At 38.7% G+C, this 9352-nt stretch overlaps 1 protein-coding gene across 1 annotated transcript; it reads left to right on the top strand.

The window, feature by feature from the left end:
- The first annotated feature begins 3030 nt into the window (after positions 1-3030).
- On the top strand, positions 3031-7840 carry LOC103723817 (remorin 4.1). Its single transcript, XM_008814869.4, has 6 exons — positions 3031-3234; positions 3548-3677; positions 3780-4319; positions 4939-5440; positions 5618-5699; positions 7339-7840. The coding sequence occupies exons 1-6, from the start codon at positions 3199-3201 to the stop codon at positions 7540-7542; spliced, it is 1494 nt and encodes a 497-aa protein (XP_008813091.2). The 5' UTR covers positions 3031-3198; the 3' UTR covers positions 7543-7840.
- Positions 7841-9352: the final 1512 nt, after the last annotated feature.

The following is a 9352-nucleotide window of genomic DNA, read 5'->3' as shown; positions in this document are numbered from 1 at the left end:
CAAAAAAAATCAAAAAATAATAATTCGAAAATACACTAGACAACTCCCTCTCTCCAACTCAAAAAGTATTTATGGAGTGGTTAGCTCATCAAATGCTTGAATAGCATATAACTATAACATGCTTGAATTACTATAATAATTTTATTAATATTATAAGCTAGTTACATGTAAGGATCCGTACAAATCTATTTTTAGTTTCATATTAGTTATATACTGTATAGATTTTAGATACATATATAAAATTAAAAAAATTAAATAATATTTTTTTGGGTACACATTGCTTTTTCTATTATACCAATGTTTTCAATCTTGCATCGAATTTTTTATAATCTTCATTACAATGGTGCAGATCTATCCATCACTTCCGGCCAATCACATCGCTGGCATTTTTTTGGTAAAAAAGAAGAGGGGGAGAGAGGAAACCTCACCCGTGTAGCAGCCTTCACTGGGCCCTCCTTCCACCAGAAAATATTCGATGCAGGTAAAATTTTTTGCTCATCCTCTCCAACCCGTGGATTATCTCATGTGTGAGTATGTCACCTCAGTGCTAGCTGGACTAGATAGTGTTCTCACCGAGCATGTCTAAGTGAAGTGCATCTGGTTTCTAATATTTAATCGACATATGTGTGTTTCAAATTTAAACCGTATCGATAAAAATAAAGCTCTATTCTAATTATGCTACTAGCTTGATCGCTGGCATTTCACTGCCTTCACTTATCCCTAATATGGACTGCTCATTTCGCCCATCACTTCCACCTGGAGACAAGGTGACGTCCCTTTGCCCGACCCCGCTACCACCATTATTCCGTGGACTGAATCCACCAACCGCTCTCGGCGAATCCAAGACGTCTCTGAGGGCCCTTACAAGGACCCTAGAAACGAGAACCCCGAAGAGACCCAGCACACACGTAAGATGCGTTCCTCCTATGTGCAACTTTGGGTGTAAGTTTGGTGCCTGACTAAAATTACCCACCCCAGTAGAGGGATGATTGTACGTACGGAATGGTGAATGAGTTAAAGTGGATTGGGATGGTAGTTATCCGGTAGGATGTCGACACGTGTCGAGATAGAGGACGACCACCTCGGAGAGGGAGGGGAGAGAGAGTGCGTGAAGCGTATGACGGGCTGACGAGCGTGAGGACCGAATTTGACCGGCCGCGGACCCCAAAAAACTGTTAATACCCCCTGCAACCTTAGAAAATTTCGTAACTACCCTTGTCTTGCGTATGGTGCGGAGGTTATAATGATGCCGTTACAGCGTAAGGAATAAGGACGTTATAACCGTTATAACCGGGGGGCCTCCCATCAGCTATATATATATATATATATATATATATATAATTACGGAAAAAATATAACGACTATTATAATACATTATTTAGTGTTGCAGCAGCTCCTTATAACATTAATGGATATTGCCTTTGCTTATATTTCTTAAATATTATTTTTTTTAAAAAATAAGTTTTTTCAAAAATAGGCAAAAAGGTATTACTGTTATTTTTTTATTATTAATTATTATTTTTTATTATAGTGTCATTGTAATGATTTAGATGGAGGGTTTGTTATAACATATCATGGAAGCTTAGTTTGGTGCAGAAATATTATAAAATTTTAATAGGATGAACATTATAATTATAATTTTCTCACTCTATAATGATATTTTGCTTTTGAAAAAATAATTATTTTGAGGAGTTATGATAGAATTATAATCTATTGTCTTCTAGAGATTTGTGAAATTTTTCTTTTTTTGAAACATTCATAGTTTTGAATTTCACAATATCAAATTCGATTGCGACATGCAATAGTAAATGGAGTTTGCATTTTTTTTTTGTGTTTTGAAGAGAAGATTAATGCATGACCTGATCACCTCCATTCAGTAGATGAAAGCTGGTAGACAAATAGTCGTGAGAAAAGGAAGAAGAGAAGCATAAAATAAGGAAGATAATTGAGGAGACTAAAAGTTGAATACCAAAAAGAAACTAAGAAGTTATGCGAAACCTTAATAAACAATTGAGGCTGAACAAGAAGAAAAATTACCAAAGTTTTAACCAAGTGAACAAAGAAGAGAGCTTTCATTTGACTTTATCTAAAGCAGGGCTAATTTAATATTTAGTAAGGATATTGATGCTTTCCAATAGTTTCTCCAATCCTCTCTAAAAGCTTGCTTTTCAAGTGTTCTAGAATTCGAATTCTGAGTATTTTTCTAAAGAACTATGTCCCCATTCCCAATTTTTTTCGTTTTGAAATATTCATCTGTTCCTTCCTAGCCAAAGAATCCAGGAGATTTTGGCAAAGGCAATGTTATCCAACCAAGATGAAGCTCTTTCCTGAAATGAGATTTCTTCCAACTTGTCCATAGAAGATCTAATTCAGCAGGAAACGAAGGACTTTTGAGTTGAAGCAAAAAGTGTTTCCAAAAGCTCTGAGGCAAACAGGAGAAGACCATGTCTTCTATTTTTTTGAGGTTATTAGTTGTGAGCATCCTCTTCTTATCAAACTGCAGACTGAAGCATTCTATCTTATCCGATAAAGGTACTAATCGAGAGGTCAAACCAATATTTTCCCCGGATTTTGCAGTTAAAGTTCCATATCCCGTGGGGCTCCCATCTTAGCAGGAGCAGGAACCTTGTCTCAAAATGAAATCCTCGGCAGTCAACACTTTTTCCGACAACCTCATGCAAAATATACACGTATGATGATCGAACCCAACTTAATCCAAGTTGCGACTTGTGACATCATTATGCTTTGTTTACGCAAAACCTCGAAATCATCGTCACCAACGCATCCCTGCAGGATTCCTGGCTCCCACCCTGCTGCTCTTCTCGAGAAATCCCATACTGTCGTTTCCCGTTTCCCGTTTCATGATGGAACCCCAACTTTGACCGGTCAACAGAAGCTTTAATGCGAATGTCCCTCGAAAGCGGTGGTATCGATGCCTGAGAAAGGACGCACAGTGGCAACACCGTAATATCGTGACATTCCAGGTCTATTTGTTTTGGTTTTGAGTTCAGTTAAGACGGGAGTTGAAGTACCAGTGCTCGAGATCCACCTCGAGAAGGCCCTCTTCAAATTTACGGCGGCGGTGGGGAGAAGCGGAAGCGAACGGCGGCACCGCCGGGCCCACCAACTCCAGCCTTCGGCGGCCTCCGCCTCCGCCGCTTCCTGGAGCTCGCGAACCCACCGAAGCCCGTTTCCACCATGGATTACGAACGAATCGAGAAGCCATCTCCTCCGGTACTCTCTCTCTCTCTCTCTCTCTCTCTCTCTCTCTGTGTCTGAGATCTTATGTCACTCCGAATCTGGACCCGGGTTATTGCTTTTCTGTCTTCGGATTCGATTTCTCTGCATGCTCTGTCGGATTTCTATTGTTCCTGGTAAATTCTGTCGTTGTTTGAAGATGGGCGAGTGGAAGAGAGAGATATGGAGTGGGGGTGAGTGTGAGATCTGATGAAGAATGCAGAAAGATTTGTGGTTTTTTTTTTGATGCGTTTTGGCATGATTTTGTTTGGATTTGATGAGTTTTTTGGTCCTTCTTTTTGTGTTTTAGGGCGGTGGGTTTTCTCCCGGCAGGCTTCGAGCTATGCTTTTGGGAGTGGATAAGAAGAGGAAAGAGGAGGAGATGGAGTCCAAGTTCTCGCTGAGATCTGAGGCAACTGCTGCTGAGATCGATGACACATGTAAGATTCTTTGTAAAAAAAATCTCTTGTTTGGCTGAGATTTTTTTGAAACATCTAAGCTTTGGATTCACAGTTGATTAGAGCCGCCATGAATGTGATTAGGTGGTAGTGTTTCGGATGATTGCAAGGATGTGGACATGGTGAGCTCGCTCCCTGAATGCTCTACTTCGTTGGAGAAGATGAGTGGTCACAGATTTACAGATCAAATCCTATCGAGTTCGAGGATTAGATCTCAAGAGGAAGACTCTTTTGATTCAGACGGTGTGCCATCCGCCTTCGAATTCCACAAGGGTGAACGCGCTCCCCACCGGGCGGCTCTCATGCCACCATTCTCAAAACCGGCGCCTTCGAAATGGGACGATGCACAGAAATGGATTGCGAGCCCCAATTTGAACCGGCCTTATAAACCTTGTGGAGTGCAGCCGAAGAAAACAGGGAAGTTTGGTTATGGTAGCCGACAATCTTCGACGAAGGTGGTTGTAGAGATTACAGAGGATGCAGACACTAAGAGGATTGATCCAACCCAAGAAAAGAGAGGATTTGGTGGGCAGAAGGTTGTGAATTTGGTCCCCAACTCTTACCAGGTGGTGGATTCATGTGCCAAGCCTGGGATTATTGTTGAGAAGGTTGCAGATTCAGCAAGTAAGCAATATATATTTGTGTGGTTCGTTATGTTTGGTTCTTTTATGCAGTAAGCAATGTATGCTCTTTTTTATTTTTTGTTAATGAATTGATGAATGGTGCTGTCAAATAGAATAAGTAAAGAGATCGGTTATATTATACTGTTATGCTTCATAGAGTGCACATGCTAATATCTGTTCAAAATTTAAATCTGGAGTGTGTTTTCTACATTTCAATGCCCCATGGATTATAATTTTTGAGCAATTTAGGGAGTTCTAGAAAAACATATTTGCAAATTTAATTTAATTATGTGCAAGGAAGTAATTTGAGTTGATTATGAAAAACTTTTTTAAAAAAATATTTTAATCCATTCCCATTGCTTGTTGCATACGAGTCCATAATCAGGTTTCATGAAGTCCATAATCATTTTCTCAAGTTTTATATAAACTGCTGACTGGAATATCTTGATGCAAAATATTTTAAAGGAGGTATAAACAGATTTAATTCCTTGGATAATTTAGAATGGAAATTTTAAAATGCTGTCTTTTTTCCCCCTTGAGAGAGAGCGATGGATTTCATTGGAATATTCATCAAGCTCAGAGCATTTGAAGACATCTTTTAATCGTAATTTTTTTTGCAGTTTCTCTTAGTCGTCACGATTCTTCTACATTACCTCAGACTGCTACCACCTTTATTACTCCCCCATCAACAGACAGGTCGGTGTCTATGAGAGATATGGGCACAGAAATGACTCCTATGGCTAGCCAAGAGCCATCTCGGACAGGAACTCCTGTGAGAGCCTCAACACCAACACGCAGCCCTACTTCTTCTCGATCAACAACTCCACAGAGAGCTGCACCAAATTCAAACATTGCTGCAAACATTACTGGTTCATCTGACAGCCACAGGGATAGCAAGAATGAGTTGAGTGAAAAGGAGTTGCAAATGAAAACTAGAAGAGAAATAATGATTCTTGGCGCACAACTAGGTAAGACTAATATTGCTGCATGGGCAAGCAAAGAAGAAGAGGAAAGGGATGCATCCGTTTCTCTCAAGATTCTGCCAGTTGACCAATCAAAACGTGTTACTGAGATGCGTGCAGCAGCCTGGGAGGAGGCAGAGAAAGCCAAGTATCAGGCCAGGTATTTATACCATTAGACTTTTCTGCTTTTTCTGTCTGTCTTATCATCTTTTTGCAAATTGTGTGCTTTAGGTCACTCATTTCTGGTCACTTTGAGTATTTGATGCTTGATCATTGAGTAATTTTTGGTACATTGGCTATTGGCGGATTCTAATTCATGATGATAATGAATTGTCAGGTTTAAACGGGAAGAAATCAAAATCCAAGCATGGGAAAATCACCAGAAAGCAGAAACTGAAGCTGAAATGAGGAAAATTGAGGTAAAATTTATTACCATATGGCAATGAGTAGGAGTTGTTTTTCCATATGTAGTTGTATTCTATTGTATCGATCTACAGAGACACACTGAAGGGACAGTGCAAAAGTGTACGTGGAGGATAGTTGTTACTTGCTCACTGTGAGAACTTCAGTTATTTCAGTAATCTTGATTTCTATTGCTTATCAGAATAGAAAACTGAGCTGTCAATTTTCATAGGTTTACCAAGAGTACATGGAGCAAAAAACTTGATGTGTTAGAATTTAGCATATCATGATCAATATGCATTTTCAGTATTATAACATTGATCTGTTTTCACTTTATTTGTCATTTTAATTGGTTGACATATCTTATGACCATTTTTGTTCATTGCTTTCTTTTTATTTTTATTTAGAAAGGTTGTACGAGATCTATAGACCAAATAAGAATTAAGAGAAAAGGGAAGCCTATTCCTTTATAATGGTGCTAAGGTGAAATACTTTCAACCATAAAATAGCATGTGAGAGAGAAGTTAAAAGGGCTCCTTCAAGGTAGATTGCAAAAACAAGAAGAGATTAAATAATTCTTGCGAAAATAAGAAGAGATTAAAAATTATATCTTTTAGAAGCTTAAGCGGTCACCTTTGGAAGAATTTACATGTAATGTTCGAATACCATCCACAACATCTCTACTATTCTTCAGGTAGTTCTCTATTCTATCCATCTCTAGATCTCTGATCATATTGCATGGGCATGGAATGGTGCTTGGAATATTTTGAGGGGGTCCGCAAAGACAGTGGGTGATGTGAGAGGGAGTTCTTGGAGAGGCTATGCTAATTTTGATGGACTAGCTTGTTAAATAATATTTTGCAAACAAGGAAGATTTTAAATAATTGGAGATATATCGTGGTACCTTCATTCCCTGCGGTTTAGGGGAGCAGAGCACATGGTAGGGGGAGAGAGAGCTCAGGATGTGGGTGTAGGAGGTAGACTCTAGAGAGCTTCAGAGCAGGTGCAACCCCTGCCTAGAAGATTCCAGCTGCTAATTGAGGTACTGGTTTATAAGAGTAAATGTGATAAACAATGCTGCTATCTATCTCTTAAAACCTTCAAAACAAAAATAGTCAGAAATAAGACAATGATAATATATATGCATATCTATGCATATATTCACATTTTGGGCTTACAGCAGGAAAGCCAACTATTTAAGGAAATCCAGAAATAAAAGAGAACTGACACTTTTTTATTTTCTCTTTTTTCTGAGAAAGAATAAGATATAGAACCAAGATAAATAAATTGATAGGTTCAAGAAGGGTGCAGTGATAAAAGTGTTTGCAATAATATAAGTGAGTACCATCATTCTAAATCTATATCAATTAGGCAAGGATGCATGTGTACTAGCGTTGAATACAAGAGTTGAGATAATATAGAAAAAGGATAAAGCACGTTAAGGATCTAGGGCCAAGTGAGTACCAATTTCAGTTCGCAAAATCATGAGAGAAACATGTTAATGTAATATGATTCTTTTACATGACTTGTTATGTTGGGGATGTGAATAGTTATGACCTAATGGCAGATGATTTTAAAAAAAAATTATTCAAGTGTCGCATGTCTTCTCTTTTGTAGTAGTGCAATGTGTTGGATGTTGATGCTCATTTTTCCCAGGTTGAAGTGGAGAGGATGAGAGCTCGTGCACATGAAAAGCTTATGAACAAGGTAGCAGCTGCAAAGCATAAAGCTGAGGAAATGCGTGCGGCAGCAGAGGCCAGAAGAAACCAGCAAGCTGCAAGGACGGCTCAACAAGCAGAGTACATCAGAAGAACTGGCAACATTCCTTCCTCATTTTCTTGCTGGAATTGGTGCTCTTAATTCTGTTTCACTGCAGCTGTGCAACTGGTATGTCTAAATATTCTAGAATTCTTGTTAATTTAGTGGTTTTGATGCAAAATACAATGTCAGGGCCCAGCATGCATCCTTCAGATACTTGTACTGCAAACCATTTGGTTCACCTGTGACCGGGAGCACCAATTTGTTTCAGTGTTAGCCATTTGGTTCACCTCCATGTAAAGGAGATATGAATATGTTTAGTGAATTGTTAATTTTTCTTTTATAAACTGCCAGAGTGTTACTCTTTTTTTCATATAAGCATTGTTGTCATCCTGGTATATATCTGTTTCTAAAAACATGCAAGGAGTTCGCAGAGCATATTAATATTTAATAGGCATGAAAAACCTAGGTGTGCATTGATGGGGACAAAAGAAAATTTTGTCTCAACCATACCTTCGGAAAATCAGGATCGTCACCTCTTAGTGGAGTCAAGCACATCTAACTTGTACCTTAGCTGGTGAACAGAGCTTGTGACAATGAATGATACTTCAACAGGTCTTCCATCCTTATAATTGAAATCTTTGAATATATATGAAAAAATTCCACACTTCAAGAAACTATTGGTCATCTCTCATGATTGTGGAATGGTGGTAGATGACATTTGAACTAGCTTCTCTCCTGCTTTTCAGATGCGGAAAGCACCGGACAAATAGGAGGGAAAGCGCTAGTTGCGAGAGTTTTTTTGTTTCACTGAGTGATGAAGGCTCTTCTTAAGAATGTAGTACTTGTCAAAGAACAACTTAAGATGACTTGAAGATAAAAGGGAAATAAGTTTTGGGCTTTCATTAATAGATGGACAGCATTTTTCAAGCATACTTACCTCTATTCAATACTAGTCTCCGAGCCTGTTGAAGCAAATGTCATACAGGGCCAACAGATTTTTCATCTAAAGATGGCTAAATTAGAGTGATGCTAGATTAACTTTGCTTTCAATGTTGGCCATTGTCTGTCTCAACCGCAGCCTGTGACAACAGAATATATAATGATCTTTGGGCTTGTGAAGGTGCTGATGTAAAGAGTTGAGATATTTTCTCTTCCTTTCATTCATGATATATGCATGCAGTTAGTGGGTAAAGATAATGGTATTTAGGGTTGTACTGTCCTTAATTTCAGATTCTGCACAACTCAGTGGAAACTGGGTACTGATATTTCCTTTCTGTGTTGATGATAGCTGATAGTCTCCTACTAGTCTGCATCTTTTGCATTTTCCCTTGAATTCTGAATCATTACCTGCAGCCAAATTGCTCCCAATTGCCAAACTGTTTCTGAGGTTCTGGGCAGGCTGAGACTACCGATTATTTCTTTAGCCACTTTCTTAGGGAAAATATTTCAAGTGATTCTTTTTTGAGATTATTGTACAAGCGATTTATAATTGCGTTGATTGAGCAAAGGTAGATTACCATGCCAACTTTAGGATTGAACTTTTAAGCCATCTCTTCCGAGTTGTTAGTTTTGAAAAGCTCATGAGGGGATGTCAAACTGAGCTATAGCCCGCCCATGCATGATACCCCTGCTCATATTCCTCCAAATTGTTTGGCCTAAATGGTTTTCACCTCCGACACCGTTACATTCAACAAAAGAAAGATTCGGGAAAAGATGCCTAATGAAAAAGAAAGGTTCAGGACAACACATTTACTGTCAAAATCAAATTCTCAGGGATTATGAACAAATAATAGCATGGGAAAAGAAAGATTCGGGAAAAGATGCCTAATGACAAAGAAAGGCTCAGGAATACACATTTACTGTCAAAATCAAATTCTCAGGGATTATGAACAAAATGATAGCATGGGAA

The sequence above is a fragment of the Phoenix dactylifera genome, chromosome 18 (genome assembly GCF_009389715.1).
Source record: "Phoenix dactylifera cultivar Barhee BC4 chromosome 18, palm_55x_up_171113_PBpolish2nd_filt_p, whole genome shotgun sequence".
In the NCBI taxonomy this organism is placed as follows: Eukaryota; Viridiplantae; Streptophyta; class Magnoliopsida; order Arecales; family Arecaceae; genus Phoenix; species Phoenix dactylifera.
This window is presented reverse-complemented; position numbering and strand designations above follow the sequence as displayed.

Bases quoted from the DNA above. Each gene is read 5' to 3' on its own strand.
- LOC103723817 (XM_008814869.4), top strand. From the start codon at position 3,199: ATGGATTACGAACGAATCGAGAAGCCATCTCCTCCG. The intron at 3,235-3,547 runs GTACTCTCTCTC...TTTGTGTTTTAG, and splicing joins TCGAGAAGCCATCTCCTCCG to GGCGGTGGGTTTTCTCCCGG. The intron at 4,320-4,938 runs GTAAGCAATATA...TTTTTTTTGCAG, and splicing joins GAAGGTTGCAGATTCAGCAA to TTTCTCTTAGTCGTCACGAT.